This window comes from Mastigoproctus giganteus, chromosome 1 (genome assembly GCF_048544385.1).
Source record: "Mastigoproctus giganteus isolate SK-2022 chromosome 1, ASM4854438v1, whole genome shotgun sequence".
In the NCBI taxonomy this organism is placed as follows: domain Eukaryota; kingdom Metazoa; phylum Arthropoda; class Arachnida; order Uropygi; family Thelyphonidae; genus Mastigoproctus; species Mastigoproctus giganteus.
In genome coordinates this window covers 218,471,255-218,488,723 of record NC_143575.1, presented here as the reverse complement: position 1 = coordinate 218,488,723, position 17,469 = coordinate 218,471,255, and the positions used below count along the sequence as shown (strand labels likewise).

At 36.7% G+C, this 17,469-nt stretch overlaps 1 protein-coding gene across 1 annotated transcript in view; it reads left to right on the top strand.

Annotated features, from left to right (window-relative positions):
* The window catches only part of RhoGAP1A (Rho GTPase activating protein at 1A), a 465,208-nt gene that overhangs the window by 65,143 nt on the left and 382,596 nt on the right, over positions 1 to 17,469 (top strand). The window contains exons 3-4 of the mRNA XM_090368823.1: positions 6,338 to 6,463; positions 7,436 to 7,621. Coding sequence (XP_090224949.1) covers positions 6,338 to 6,463; positions 7,436 to 7,621 — 312 coding nt within the window. The remainder of the gene's footprint in view (positions 1 to 6,337; positions 6,464 to 7,435; positions 7,622 to 17,469) is intronic.

Below are 17,469 nucleotides of genomic sequence, written 5' to 3'. Positions count from 1 at the left end.
CACATTTATTGGAAAACCAAGGTTTAGATAAAGGACGAGATTTTAAAGTGGAGTGTGGGATAAAGGATTCCATTCCTGCAAGATAATTTCACTGACACGATCTGAGCAAATGTTGACATCAGAAGTTTTGAAACAGTAATCCCACCAAGGAAAAGAAGTTTCGCAGGTCATTCCATTTTGCATTCTTGTAATGCCAAACAACACGAGGTTGGGAATAGCCATGAGATAAAGGTATCATTGGAGAAGAGACAATCACCAAGTTGTGATCTGAAGTGCGTAAAGGACCTTTCACGTCGACCGTGTACTTAGAAGGGTTGTTTGTGAGAAAAAGATCAAGCGTATTGGCTGTATGGTTAGGATTGTCCGGTATTCTTGTAGGTAAATGAACAATCTGTGCAAGGTCATTAGTAATTGCAAAATGACTAGAAAACGGAAGCCAGCTGGAGTTGTGAACATTAAAATCACCAAGGAAAATTACCTCACTGTTAGGGAAAGTTGGACTGGAGAAAGTCAAGTTGCAAAGAGAGGAAGTCAAAGAGCTCCAAGTGATTATTGGAGTTGGGAGAACGGTAGAGACAACAGATGAATTTGACACAATGAGGTAAAGAGATTTTAAGCCAAAGAAGATCAAAGAGAGGAGATTCCAAATTGCCAAGTCTCTGACAGGGAATATCAGAACGGACATATGCACGAGTACCACCTTTGAGGCAAAAGGAATCATACAGCAAATAATTTGGGCATCTGAGATGGGCAGTAGTTGAATCAACCGATAATTGAGATTCTGTCAGAAAAAGTATATGGGGTTTGGCAGACTGCAAGTGGAAATGGACATCGTTGAGTTTATAATTGAGACCATGTATATTTGTGAAATGAATTAGGAAGTGCTTGGGAGGTTTAGATCTTTTCGCAGATAAGCTTGCTCTATTAGTTTGACAATCCATGGTGTATTCAATAGTAAGAAAAAGTGGGTGGTACATGCTGTGTGAAGTAATGAAATTTTTGGGTATGGCGTACACATGGTAAGAATATACACAGATCCTTGACATAACGTGGCCTCGACAATGCCCCCCACATACACACTACTTGGACTCCCTCCAGTCACTATCTGGCAAAGTAGACGTTGCAAAATTATACACTATCTGATCTGAAAGCCGCCTAGAGAGTTACCAATAGGTTCGGTCAGGTGTTCTAACTAGCGGCCGGCCTGCGAACACACCGTTTTAGAGCTGTACCCTCGAAATGTAAGGAATATTGTATCTTGCCATGATGTTCATCATATCCTCAAAAGTCATCAATCATACTGCATGATGGAAGAGATAGGGAAGGGTTGACCGGAATTTAGCTCTAGAGACTAAACATGGGTTCCACCACTTCAAGCCTCTAATAAGCATAGTGGTGGTATTGCACCAGTTAATGAGAGTCATCTACCACCTAGGTTTAATTGAATACAGTAAAAAGAACAAACTGTATTTGTATTTTTACTGTATTTACTGTATTATTATTCTTTTATTATTCTATTATTCTACTATTATTCTTTTTACTGTATTTACTGTATTTGTTCTTTATTCTTCAATTAAAATTACAAAACAATAAAAAATGAATAATAGCAAAACAATAAAAAATGAACACAAACAAAACAATTAATGAGACGGATGAGCCTGAATAACTAATAATATTTGGCTCAATATTTGAAAATGCTAATCTCATGTTATCTGCCCTATCAAGTCTGGAATGCTGTTTTGTTTTTATAGCTGTTAATTTTGAGAAACCAACCTCACATAAATATGTAGACCCGAAAGGTAGCAATGTTTGTATCGCCATTTTTGATAATTCTGGATACTTGTCTCGAAGAGAAAGCCAAAATTTTTCACAAGTTGTTATGTTGAAACGAGCACATAATGCTTCGTCACACAACAAGTTGATAAGATCTTCCTTTTGCTCAATATTAATTTCTGGGCATGAAGAAATATCAAAAGCAAAGGGATCACGAATCCAATAACTTTTTTTCTGGAGAAAAATGAAATCGTTTGGAAAAATTCTTAATTAACATTGCCAGGTGGGTGGCAATGATATCTCTAAATTGTAAAATGTCAATATTACTGCTATTAACAAAATCAGAAAAACATGGGAACATTTCAGTGTTATTATGCTCAAATTCAGTTTTCCAAAGATTAAGCTTCTTTTTGAAAGCTTCTATTTTATCATTGAGTATTAATATTGTTCCCTTTTCTTGAAGACTTTAGTCTTCAAGGAAAGGGAACGATGCTCTTAAAGCTTTTTATGGAACTGCCATATGTTTCTTCATGAAAAATGTCTGACCTTGTATGATGTCAGGGTGGCTTTTGAAAAAGGATTAGGTTTTTTTTTTTTATTAGCTCTGGATTTTTCATATGCAAGTGTCTTTTTAATTTAACAGGTTTCATTCTTTCGTTAGCCAGTTTTTCGAAGCATATTATGCACACAGGATGTTGCTCATCATCAACAACACTGTAGGTGAAGCCGTACTTCATAAATTCCTCTTGATATTTTCTATTCTTTTCCGTTCCTTTTGATTTGCAATATGATGGCTGTGTACCAGAAATTGGTGGTTGCACTACACTTGAAATAACATTAGTGTCCAAATTTTCACATGATATAATGTTTCTTACCTTATTAGCTTCTGAAGTACCTGTAGCAATATTATCGTCGTTACTCCTCAGCCTTTTTGTTCTGATTACCCTGTTGTCAATGGTAAAATATGTATTTTTTCTTCTTAAAAACAACGATAATAATAATGAAACGTGCAATAGAAAAAGTAGCAGCTGAATGGAAAAACACATCCAAGTTGATATGAAAGCACCGAATTATGAAGCAGAATAAAGCGCGCGCACACAGCACACTTGCTATATATATTTACTGCTACCGCATATTTGCACCTCTGGCCTTTAGGCAATTTGAAAATTTTTGCCGTAGGATAGCAAGCTCTAATTAAGAGCTAAAGGGATTAATTGAATAGTACTTCTCGGTACCACTCAGTTGCTGAGTTGTACTGAGAAGTAGTAATATATACTGAGAAGTTGCATTAGTCAGCCACTTTTTGTGTCCATGGTCAGTGAGCAAATTAAGGCGAATTGCAGAAGCAGTAGGGTTCATTCGTATCTCAGACTTAGTTCCAGTAGTAGTAAGATTTCTACACATACAGTATTGAAAAAGTAATTTTAACAACAGGTTTTTAGCTTCTGCGTGCACACAAAAAAAAATTTATTTAAAAATTTTCTTGACTGCTTTAATTTATACAGCAACCTCTCTAGGGGTTGCACCCCATAGTTTGCGCACTACTGGTCTAGCCCCTTGAGAATGAAGGAACAAACAGGAGTTTCAGCTGTTAAATCTTCTTTTTCCTCAGCTTCTTCACATTTTGCCATTTCAAAGAGGTCTTCATTTGTGAGCTCTCCATTGTGTGCTTGAAGCCGAACAGTGACATCAGTTGTAGAAACATCAAGTTGCAATTGGTTAGCAATAGTAATGACCATTTCTGTTTCATTTTCTGCGATCTCTGCAGCTTCTCAAAATCCTCCAAAATTATCAATAAACTGAGGACTGTTTATTCCAAACACCCTTCATGTTCTTCTCTAATTTTGTCCAAGGCTCATTGTATTATTTTAATTGCATCTAAAATATGGAATTCTTTCCAAAATTCTTTAAGAGTTGGACCTCCCTCTTCATCTGTTGCATTAATTAGCATATCAAATGTCTCCCTAAGATAATATGGGAGAAGACAGAGAGTGGTAATCAATGGACACTGCTCTTCATGGACTAATGTTATTTGTGGAGTTTCCCAGGGGACTCCACTAATAACACTAATATCAGTTTTCAACTTTAATCGTTGAAATAACGTCCTGGTCCATTGGCTGCAAAAGTGGTTTCATATTTGGTGGCAAAAAAAATTATTTTGACATTAGAGTGATGATGTTGCAGAAATGGTGGGTGGCCAGGTGCATTATCTAAAATCAGAATCGTCCGAAAAGGAATATTTTTATCTTCACAATATTGTTTTAATACGGGCACGAAGTGATGCGAAAACCAATCTTGGAATGAAGAGAAAATTCTGAAAATTTATTAATTTTTTTATATGATTGACGATTTCATTGAAGGGAAAACACATTTCACCATAATAAAGTAAAAACCCACACAATTCCAGCTGTCGGTATTAATGCAATGACATTGAGTTTACTACCCTATATAATCGATTACACTAACAGAAAAGCTCAATAAACTGGAAAGTGCAAATTGTTTTTATTGTTTTATGGTCGTGACCTCCAGAAATGTGCTTTAGAAAAATATCACAAAGACATTCAAAATTGATTCTTATAACAGAACATATGATAACGAAAGTGTAGTTCATTTTAATGATTTGAATAAATAACCAAAAATGAATTTGTTATTGGATTCACATTATGATGTTTTCATGATACAATGGTGCCTCTGGAATGGATTAATACCGTAAAGCTGGGGTACACTGTATTGTATAGTTACGAGTGTTGTTTGAAATGTGGTATTTATGAATGTTTAACATTCATATTTTTAAAATTAATGTTCATATTTTCGATTTTGTTGATACTCGATAAAAAAAAAAAAAAAAAAAACCTCAAAGTGGGAACTGCGTGTACTTAGATTTCAGGAAAGCTTTTGATATCATTTGATACTGCTGTACAAATTGGAGCAGTGTGGGCTTGAGGAAATTTGCTGCTGTGTATAAAGAAATGATTGAGTGGGAGGAGACAGACAATGGTTATCAATGGACACTACTCTTCTTGGACTACTGTTATCCCACAGAGTTCAGTGTTGGTCCTATTATTGTTTTCAGTATTTATTAATGATATTGATAAGTGTATACCAGGCTTAATGTATAAGTTTCCAGATGATACAAAGGTTGGAAGGATCTAGAAAAATTAGGGAGGTGTGCTGAGAAATGGAAATTGACAAACGTCAATTTCCAATTGACAAATGCAAGATATCGTGTAAGGGTAGCAGTCAGTCTAGATTAATGTACTCACTGAATGGTACTACACTTAGTGTAGTGGAAAATTAAAAAGATCCGGGGCAATTGTGCAGTCAGATATGAAGTTCTTCGAGCAGTGCAGACAGGCTGGCAGGACAAATCATGGGGTTTTATCAATGATATACAGAAATTTTGCTAGTAGGTGTAAGTGTGTGATTATCCCATTGTATAAAGCAATGGTTAGGACACATATATAATATCTTTATTGTAATCAGTGAAAATTTTACATGCATGCCTGATGCAATACCCATAACAGCAACAATGATAGGGATTTAACATAAACATCTTGAGTATTACATATAGATCTGGAGCCTCAGTTTAGGAAGGACGTAGAGCTGCTGGAAAGGGTACAGAGAAGGATAACAAAATTGGTGAGGGGAACAAATGGGTGCTCTTCAATGGCAGCATCTGGAGACCGGCATCTGTGGGTGATCTGATTGAGGTAGGCTTTGAATGGCTTGAGTAAACTCAGTGCCGATGGGATTCTTTCTGTTGCTGAGACTATGCGAATGAGGGAGCATAAATTCAAATTGAGGAAGGATGATTGCAGAATAGATGTGCAGAAGTTTGCCTTCAGCCAATGGTTGATTGATTGCTGGAACAAGCTTCCAGCAATCAGCCACCTGAACAAGGAAGAACTAGACACTTTTGGAGGGGATGAATAAGTGAAACAGGATTTTTTTTATTTGGCTGCTGCTGCTGTATAACCTTGCTTTCTTGCATCATTTGCCGCTATTAATATTAATAGTAATATATGTGCACTTTAATGGATTTAAGTAAAAGATATCTTGATGTGTAGAAAATTTGTGTGTACTGTATTTCATTTTCTATATGGACAAAAACTGCATATTATTATAATGTATTGTTTAATTTTACTTAGGATAGTATAGAAGTCTAGTTCACATAATTTGATATTGGCAACAGCGCATTCACTTCTTTTGTGAACTAGAAACAACATCAGCCACCAAATATTTTTTCTGTGTGATTATTCTTTGTCATTGTAGAAATACTTCCTAACGTAAATAAAAGTCGCATATCTAACTAAATTGTTATAAATTATATCATATTAAATTAATTTAATTTAGGGAGCATTTCATTTTTAATTTTATTTTTATTGAATTTATTTACCGAATTTATTCATTGAATTAAATCATTTTTATTGAATTTATTTATTGCATTTGGTTCCATTTTTATTGTATTTATATATTGCATTTGGTTTCATATTTATTGAATTTAGTTTAATTTTTATTTAAATTTATAATTTAAAATATTAAAGTGTATTATTTTTGAAAAAAGGTTGATAATGGAGAAGAATCTTCGAATAAGGAAGAGGCAGAAAGGATGACGATGTATAAATGCATTCTAAGCAGCATTATTGAGAGTGAAACTATATATGTTGATTGTTTGAATCTTCTTTTGCAGGTAATTTCTTTTTCTTCCCCCCCCCCCTTTTTTTTTTAAAATACCAGCGTGTTTTTTGGAGTTAGAATTTTAATGGAGTTGAATTGCCCTTGAAGTTCAGTACATATAAAATGATAAAATTTAATATCAAAGATATTTAGAAACAAGACCTCAAATTGCAGAAGTTCTACAACATTAGTATATGGTTCTTGCAAAAGCATAAGGTCAGGGTAATTGTATGCATTACAAGTAAATAGAAATATACTTTTCCATTTATTTGTTCTGCATTATTGAGTTAATACATAGTGATTTGCTTTACTGATGAGATTTGATGCGTTTACAACAAACTTAGTTTGTTCTTCAGTTTTGGAAATTGTTTTGCTAATTGATTGTTGTCATCTGCAAATAAATATCAGCTGAATAACAGCAGTGATGTTAAGGTTAAGCTGTGAATAATATTGTAAACAAAGGTACATGGTAAAGATGTATTCAGAACCAAAATGTAGCTTAAATAATAATAAGATTCAAATATGTACTTTTTGTACATCTGTGCCTCTTTTTATAATATGATAATAATATCATACTTCTCAACTGAAGTCAGAAACACTGTACCAGTCAGATTATTCAAAAGTGCTGGGTAACTCTCTGATAAGGTGTCTTCCAAAACCTATAAAACTTGCTTGATAATCCTAGAGCAAGACATAGCTTTTGAAATTTGATTTTACATTTTAAATGGCTTAATGTTATGTATATTATATTTAATTTTAATCATGTTTTTTTATATATTTGATCAATTCATAATCTATGTTTTGACAGTGTATTTTTTGAATATGCAAAATTAATGAAATTTTAATAAATGATATCTTTAATGAATGCTTTAAATTAAAAAAAATGAACAAAATTAAATCTGCAAAATATCTACAAACAGCTCATTAGAACTTTAAAATTGTGCACTTTATTTATTGTTTAATTAATTTATTTATTTTTCAATAGTATATGAAAGCTTTGAAATCTACATTGAGTACCTCCCAGCCACTTTTGTCCCAAGAAGATTTTACAAATATATTTTTTAAAATTCCTGAGCTGCACACTGTACATCAGACTTTTATTCATGGTCTAAAGAAAGAGACAGATAACTGGGATGGAAAGCAAAGCATTGGTGATCATTTCAAGATACTTGTAAGAAATTTTGGATTTTTGTAGATAATTAAATACAGTTTCCTTTGTTGAAGTTAATGATTTCTTGATTTGACAAAATTGAATACAAGAAAGTTATTTCATGAGTGCTTTTTCTTATATACTTATATAAAATCTAAAATGTGATTAGGTTTTTTTTTTTTTTTTCTGAATTGCATAATAAATATTTTAAATAAATGAATCCTTTTTTTTTTCTACAATATCTTATTTTTAATCAGTCACAACTCAAAATATTGTAAACTGGAATTTGTATAATCTCTGAGAGAGAGAGAGAGAGAGAGAGAGAGAGAGAGAGAGATTCGTACTTATGATCACCATTCTATAAGGGAATAAAATAAGATAATAGTCATCAGAAAATGAGTTTTTTATCCTAAAAATTACTACTTTTGTTGTCCATACAAAGATATTCCATTGTTATTACTTAGCATTAGCAAAGGCACATGATGCAAGAAAGCAAGCTTATATAGTATCAGCAAAAAAAAAACAAAAACAAAATGCCCTTCTCATTTCACCCATCCACTCGCTCCAAATGTTTGTCTACTACTGCCTTGAATCTGTTTAAGCTATCAACTTCTATAATGACAGATGGAAGTTTGTTCCAGCAATCAACCACCAGCTGGCTAAAGGTAAACTTCCACACATCCATCCTACAATTGTCGTTCCTCAATTTGAATTTATGCCCTCTCAGGTGATTATTCTGAGCAAGAGGAAGAAGAATCCCATCAGCGTGAGCATGCTCAAACCATTCAAGGCTTTATACACCTCAATCAGATCACCTCACAGGTGCCTAGTCTCCAGACACTGTAATTTGCAAAACTTAAGCTCTTAAGCCCTTTGTTCAATTCACTAATCTTGTTACCCTTCTCTGTACTCGTTCCAACATCTCTACATCCTTCTTCAAATGAGGCCTTATACAAGGGGATAATCATCTCCTTATCCCTGCTAGAAAAATTCCTGTATATCATTGACAAGATACCATGAGCTACTCTTGCAGCCATCTGCACTGCTCAGAAAACTTCATATCTGCCTGCACTATTACCCCCAGGTCCTTTTCATTCTCTACCACTGTCAGTGTGGTACCACAGATTTGATACATTACTCTGGGATTACTGCTTCTAATATATAGTACTTTACATTTGTCAAACTTCATTTGCCACCTCTCAGCCCATCTGCTCAACTTTTTTAGATCCTGTTGCAGCAGTGTACTGTCATTAGTGTCATTAACAACCCTGCCAACCTTCGTATCGTCTGCAAACTTGGACATTAAGCCTTATATACCATCATCAGTATCGTTTAAAAATACAGAAAACAACAATGGACCCAACACTGAATCCTGAGGGAATCCACTAATAACATCAGTCCACGAAGAGCAGTGTCCATTGATTACCAATCTGTGTCTTCTCCCACTCCACCATCCCTTTATCCATAGCAGCAATTTGCCTCCAGTGCCACACTGCTCCAATTTGTGCAGCTGTCTTCCATATGCAACAGTATCAAAGGCTTTTATAAGATACAAATATATGATATCAAAGTTATTCTTTGCATCCAGTTCCTTTGTGACTACATCATAGTATCATTTGATAAAATTTGTCAGACAAGACTTCCCCTTAACAAACCCATGCTGTGTCCGAGCTATAACTGAAGTCTTGTCCAGATGATCCTGCAATGCTTCTTCAACCAGTGCCTCCATTAATTTCCCTGGAACAGAAGTTAAACTAATAGTTCTGTAATTACCTGTCTCTCTCTTTGATCCTCCTTTGTGACCAATCTGTGTCTTCTCCCACTCCACCATCCCTTTATCCATAGCAGCAATTTGCCTCCAGTGCCACACTGCTCCAATTTGTGCAGCAGTCTTCCATATGCAACAGTATCAAAGGCTTTTATAAGATACAAATATATGATATCAAAGTTATTCTTTGCATCCAGTTCCTTTGTGACTACATCATAGTATCATTTGATAAAATTTGTCAGACAAGACTTCCCCTTAACAAACCCATGCTGTGTCCGAGCTATAACTGAAGTCTTGTCCAGATGATCCTGCAATGCTTCTTCAACCAGTGCCTCCATTAATTTCCCTGGAACAGAAGTTAAACTAATAGTTCTGTAATTACCTGTCTCTCTCTTTGATCCTCCTTTGTGAATTGGGATCACATTTGCACATCTCCAGTCCATGGGTATCTCCCCTGAGTCCCAGGGACGCTCTCATAATTATAGCTAAGTGTTTGCTTACTTCCTTTGCTGCCTCCTTTAATATAACTGGATAGATTCCATCCACCCCAGGTGCCTTTCTTGTGTTTATCTTCAATAATTGTGTTTATCTTGTCCAGATGATCCTGCAGTGCTTATAGGAGACCGGCGGAATTACTTAACAAGTACAGGTCACTGTTGAAAAAAAGCCGCGAATTAGGGTTGAATTTGAAAGTGTCTGCAATTCTGCCCAGACATGATAGGAGGGAGTATATGATGAGAGCCCTGTCGATCAATTCGGCCCTGGAAGGATTGTGCAAGGCTCAAGGGGTAGAATTTTTTTCAGCCTGGTCTGTACTTGTTAACAAGAGAGAGACTGCTTCTACAGGGATGGGATACACTTAAATAGAAAGGGTGCAAGAATGTTTGCTGATGCTATCGAGGCAGTGTTAGGTGGGTCTGAAAACTGCTAGATTGGGGGGATGCAAGAACTAATAGATTAACAGTAGCCACTGGCAGAAGTGAAAGTGATTCTTGCACTGCTTCTATTGGAATGAGCCGCAGCCTGGAAAATAAGATGCAGGATAGTTTAGAGACTGCTGGGAATCATTGGGGTACAAATAAACACATAGGTTGTGTTAGGGTAGCTAAGAGAAAGAACAGGTGCATGTATACATGCACCAATGCTAGGAGTTTAGTAAATAAATTTGATGAATTTGAGGTATTGCTCAAAACATCAAAGGCAGATATTGTGGGAATTTCAGAGACGTGGTGTCACACAGATATAAGGAATGCAGAACTGGAATTTGGGGAGTACAATGTCTACAGAAAGGATAGTCAGGGTAGGAAGGGAGGAGGGGTTATGCTATTAGTTAAGAAATACATAAAATCCAAGGAAGTGAAGCCGGTCGACATCGCTGGACAGTGCAGTGTCGAGTCAGTTTGGTGTGACGTAAGCATTGGGAGATCAAAATTGAGAGTAGGAGTGTGCTATAGGCCTAATGACTCTGATGAGTATAATAAGAAACTGTACGAGGAAATTGAGTGGGCCAGTAAATCAGAGAGTCTTATAATGGGGAAATTTTAATTTTCCAGATATTGACTGGAATTTGGGGGCTGGGCACTCACACACTAGCAAGGCTTTTGTGGATTTATTGGATGATTGTTTTCTACATCAGCATGTTCGGGAGGCAACTAGAGGGAGTAATACTCTTGATTTGATTATCAGTAGTGATTCTTCATGCATTAAGAATCTGCAGGTAAATGAACCACTAGGTGGCAGTGATCATAGTGTGCTGAAGTGGGATTTACTCAAAGAGGTAACTACCATTAGGGGTAAAGGGAAGGGTTATTGCTTTCGTAAAGGCGACTACGATGGACTGAGACAGTATTTAAATTCTATACAATGGGACCAACTGGTGATGTTACCAACAGCAAATTCAAAATGAGAAGCATTCAAAGAACTTATCTTGGAAGCTACTAGGCTTTACATTCCAACTAAGAAATATTGTTCAAGGTTTAGGCCTAAGTGGATGTCAGATGAACTAATGAGACATATGGCAGAGAAGAAAAATGCATGGGATACATACAAATTAACACGTGACACAGAAGCCTGTGATAGATACAAGTTGTTCTGTAACCTAGTTACAAAGGAAGTTAGGCCGACAAAGGCAGATTACGAGAAATCTTTGGCAGTGGATGCAAAGAAAAACAGCAGAGTTCTTTACTTATGTAAACTCTAGAAGGAAGGGGATGAATCAGATTGGACCACTTGATATCGATGGGTCAACTGTGATGATCCTGCTCAGGTAGCTAACAAACTGAATGAATATTTTGCATCGACAATCACATGACGAGTTATTCAGCGAGGGGAATGCCAGAGGTGTATTCAACTTTGGCAGTAAGCTAGAGAATCTTGTAATAACTGAGAGAAAAGTGGAGGAGAAATTGTTGAAGATAAATACAAGAAAGGCACCTGGGGTGGATGGGATCTATCCAGTTATATTAAAGGAAGCAGCAAAGGAAGTAAGCAAACCCTTAGCCATAATTATGAGAGCTTCCTTGGACTCAGGGGAAGTACCCATGGACTGGAGATGTGCAAATGTAACCCCAATTCACAAAGGAGGATCAAAGGGCGACACAAATAATTATAGACCTGTTAGTTTAACTTCTGTTCCTGGAAAAAATAATGGAGGCACTGGTTCAAGAAGCACTGCAGGATCATCTAGACAAGACTTCAGTCATAGCTGAGACACAGCATGGTTTTGTTAAGGGGAAGTCTTGCCTGACCAATTTGATTGGATACTATGATGCAGTCACAAAAGAACTGGATGCAGGGAATAACTTTGATATTATATACTTGGATCTTAGAAAGGCTTTTGATACTGTTGCACATGGAAGACTGCTGCACAAATTGGAGCAGTGTGGCATTGGAGGCAAATTGCTGCTATGAATAAAGGGGTGGTTGATGGGGAGAAGACAGAGAGTGGTAATCAATTGACACTGCTCATCGTGGACTAATGTTATTAGTGGAGTCCCTCAGGGTTCAGTATTGGGTCCATTATTGTTTTCTGTATTTATAAATGATATTGATGATGGTATATCAAGCTTAATGTCCAAGTTTGCAGACGATACGAAGGTTGGCAGGGTTGTCAAGGACATTACTGACACTATGCTACTGCAACAGGATCTGGAAAGGTTGAGCAGATGGGCTTCGAGGTGGCAAATGAAGTTTAACATTGACAAATGTAAAGTACTACATATGGGAAACAGCAACCCCAGAGCAACGTATCAACTCTGTGGTACTACACTGACAGTGGTAGAGAATGAAAGGGACCTGGGGGTGGTTGTGCAGGCAGATATTAAGTTTTCTGAGCAGTGCAGACGGCCTGCAAGAATAGCTCATGGTGTATTGTCGATGATATATAGGAATTTTTCTAGCAGGGATAAGGAGGTGATTATTCCCTTGTATAAGGAAATGATCAGACCACACCTAGAGTACTGTATACAGGTCTGGAGGCCTCATTTCAAGAAGGATGTAGAGATGCTGGAACGAGTACAGAGAAGGGCAACAAGATTAGTGAATGGAACAAAGGGGTGCTCTTACGAAGAAAGGCTTAAGTTTTGCAAATTACAGTGTCTGGAGACTAGGCAGCAGCGAGGTAATCTGATAGAGGTGTACAAAGCGTCGAATGGTTTGAGCATGCTCAGTGCTGATGGGATTCTTCCTCTTGCTCAGAATAATCACCTGAGAGGGCATAAATTCAAATTGAGGAAAGACAGATGTAGGATAGACGTGAGGAAATTTGCCTTTATCCAGCGGGGTGGTTGGTTGGTGGAATAGACTTCCATACCTTGTCGTGGAAGTTGATAGCCTAAATAAGTTTAAGGCTCAGCTGGACAGGTATTTCGAACGAACAGAGGGGTGAAGTGGAATGGTTATTTTTTATTTATTTATTTATTTATTATTAATTTTTTTATTTATTTATGTTTTTTTTTTTGGCTGATGCTGCATAAGCTTGCTTTCTTGCATCAAATGCCACTACTAATGCTAATGCAATTTCTCCTCCACTTTACTCTCAGTTATTACAAGATTATCTAGCTTACTGTCAGAGTTGGCACCTACGTAGCCAGGTGGGAAGGAGCAACAGTGCGTAGCACACTCTTCTTGATTAGACTGGGGTTCGAGCCCATCACCACCAAATACGGAGGAAGCGGAAAGGTCAGGGAATGACCACCGCATATCCCGGAGCAATATGGCCTTAGTTGCTAATGCTCCTAAAAAACCAAATAACAAACAACAAACTGCCAGAGTTGAATACACGTCTGGCATTCCCCTCCCCGAATAACTCCTCATGTGTGAATGTCGATGCAAAATATTCATTCAGTTTGTTAGCTACCTGAGCAGGATCATCAACAGTTGAACCATCGATATCAAGTGGACCAATCTGATTCATCCCTTTCCTTCTAGAATTTACATAAGTAAATAATTCTTTGCTGTTTTTCTTTGCATCCTTTGCCAAAGGTTTCTCGTAATCTGCCTTCGCCTGCCTAACCTCCTTTGTAACTTGGTTACAGACCAGCTTATATCTATCATAGGCTTCTGTATCACATGTTAATTTATATGTATCCTATGCATTTTTCTTCTCTGTCACATGTTTAATTAGTTCACCTGACATCCATTTAGGCCTAAAACTTGAACAATATTTCTTTGTTGGTATGAAAAGTCTAGTAACTTCCAAGATTAATTCTTTGAATGCTTCCCATTTTGAATTTGCTCTTGGTAAAATCATCAGTTGGTTCCACCGTATAGATTTTAAATACTGTCTCAGTCCACCGTAGTCACCTTTACGAAAGCAAAAACCCTTCCCTTTACCCTTGATGGTAGTTTCCTTTTTGAGTAAACCTCACTTCAGCACACTGTGATCACTGCCACCTAGTGGTTCCTTTATCTGCAGATTCTTGATGCATGAAGAATCACTACTGATAATCAGATGTAGAATATTACTCCCTCTAGTTGCCTCCTGAACATGCTGAACCAAAATGTAGCTTAAATAATAATAAGATTCAAATATGTACTTTTTGTACATCTGTGCCTCTTTTTATAATATGATAATAATATCATACTTCTCAACTGAAGTCAGATTATTCAAAAGTGCTGGGTAACTCTCTGATAAGGTTTCTTCCAAAACCTATAAAACTTGCTTGACAATCCTAGAGCAAGACATTGTTTTATTTTGAAATGCTCAATTGCATTTCAGTAGAAAACAATCGTCCAATAAATCCACAAAAGCCTTGTTAGTGTTGTGACCAACCCACAAATTCCAGTTAATATCCGGGAAATTAAAATCCCCCATTATAAGACATTCTAATTTACTGGCCCACTATTTCTTTGCACAATTGCTCATTATGAGTTATCAATTTTAAATTTCTGACTTGTAGTAGTTTTTCTCCTCTATCATTTTACTTTTTTTTTTACTTCCCACATTTTTTTACTTCTGTATTTTATACTGTTGCACACTTTTGATACTGTTACAAATGGAAGACTGCTGCACAAATTGGAGCAGTGTGGCACTGGAGGCAAATTACTGCTATGGATAAAGGGATGGGAGAAGACAGAGAGTTGTAATCAGTGGACTGCTCTTCATGGACTAATGTTATTAGTGGAGTTTCCCAGGGTTCAGCGTTGGGTCCATTGTTGTTTTCTGTGTTTATTAATGATATTGATGATGGTAAATCAGGCTTAAAGTCCAAGTTTGCAGACGAAGCAAGTGGGCTGAGAGGTGACAGCTGAAGTTTAACATTGAGAAATGTAAAGTGCTGCATATGGGAAGCAATAACCCCAGATTAATGTATCAACTATGTGGTACTACACTGACAGTGTTAGAGAGTGAAAAGGACCTGAGGGTAATTGTGCAGGCAGATATGAAGTTTTCTGAGCAGTGCAGGTGGTCTGCAAGAGTAGTTCATGGTGTCTTGTCAATGATATGCAGGAATTTTTCTAGCAGGGATAAGGTGATTATCCCCTTGTATAAGGCAATGGTCAGGCCACACTTTGAGTATTGCATACAGGTCTGGAGGCCTCATTTTAAGAAGAATGTAGAGCTGTTGGAACGAATACAGAGAGGGCCAACAAGATTAGTGAATGGAACAAAGGGTTGCTCTTATGAAGAAAGGCCTTAAGGTTTGCAAATTATAGTTTCTGGTGACTAGGCACCTGTGAGGTGATCTGATTGAGGTGTATAAAGCGTTGAATGGTTTGAGCATGCTCAATGCTGATAGGATTCTTCCTTTTGCTCAGAATAATTGCCTGAGAGAGCATAAATTCAAATTGAGGAAAGACAGTTGCAGGAGAGATGTGTGGAAGTTTGCCTTTAGCCAGAACAGTGTTTTATTTTTTGGCTGATGCGGTATAAGCTTGCTTTCTTGCATTCTTGCTTTCTTTCATGTGCCTATGCTAATGCTACTTTTCCTAGGACTAATTCTCCCCCTTGGGTGTCTAGATCCTACTTGAGCATTAGTTTCTTCCATTGTGACAATCGTAGAGTTTTTACCTTGGGCTATAGCTGATGTTAAGTTATCATAAAAATTCGTCAGCTTCTTCTCTGTGGGCAGTGGTGGCTGCATAGACCTGAATTAATGTCCAATATTGCCTTTTTCCAGTTCTAGTTTTATTGTTACAATTCTATTTTATAGCCCTTGCATTAAACAATTTGTTTTTTCCATTTGCTTTTGACCAAGAATCCCACTGTATGTGCCATTGTTGCTATCTACATGTTAGAACAATGAGCCGTTTTCTCTCTCAATGATTTTATCTTACTTTCGTCTTATTTCTGAAAGTCAGAGTATATCCCAATTGATTTGTTCTAGTTTCTTCTAATTCAATAAGTCTGTCTTCTTTGCTCAGTGTTTGCACATTCAGGGATGCAATTCTTATTATTAAACTCTGGTTTGCTGAACATTCTGCACATGAAGTGTTGCATTGTCCTGATGTTAAATGACATCACATTTCAGCAGTTTTAAGTCCCTTCTCGCATAAAAATTCATGTAAATGCCAACTAAACAGAAAATACTCTAAAATAAAGTTAATGTATGTTAAATAAAAATACAAAATTAAGTGATAAAAATATAAATATGAAAATTAAACCTAAAGAAAAAAGATTACACTGAACAACAAATTGTGGGTCATATCTTGTTACAGGCATGAAAGGAAGTTTACTTTTTTTTGCGGTGCTGAACACAGAAATAGTGTTTAAAATGGCAGATTGGGTCTTGTTTTCGAAAAAAGTAGTTTTATATATATATTTATACAAGGTATTTTTTATTTATATGGCAGTAAGATGTAGCTATGAACATACCTTATCAAATACGAGACTTTTTCGCTTTTCACTTGTATTCAGCTTCGGGAGCATCCCTTTTTGCCATCCAACAATAATTGGCTAAAATGGCGGCATTCCATTTGCTTTTGTATCTTTGTCCCATCGCTGCAATGTCTTGATGGAAGTTCTCTCCATGTTCGTCGCTGACGATGCCACAGTTTGGTAGGAAGAAATCCAGGTGGTGTGAGTGCAAGAAATGTATCTTTAATGACATGTTGCACCCTGGTTTTTTGTAAGAAGTAATAAGATCTTCCGCAAGCTACCTATAGTTGCCAGCTTTACCTTTTCCTAGTTAACCCCAGGGGCTCACATCTGGTGCATATGGGCTTGGCACACCCAGGTCCTCATCTGGATATCATCATTCTTCTCTTTCTTGGTGATTCCCTTTTACTTCTGACTTCTCTCTCTCTCTCTCTAAGGGTGATTCGGAAATCTTTTTTTTGGCTGGTGCAGCCTAAGCCTCAGGCTTCCTTGCACCATATGACTGATAGTAATAGAAAACCAGTCAAAAAAATTTTGAAAACTTTACATGATGATTTCTCACTGTCACTAAGGATGCATTCAAACTGGTTGTCGTTGAAAAGTTGCCTTATTTGTGGACCAATGAAAATACCTGCCTTAATCTTCTCTGTACTAAGTCTTGGGAATTTCTCTTGCAAGTATGTGAATGCAGGACTGCTCACTTCCAAAGCCTTCACAAAATTTTTCATGAGCCCCAGTTTGAGATGGAGTGGTTGAAGCAAAACTTTGTTTGGATCTACCAGA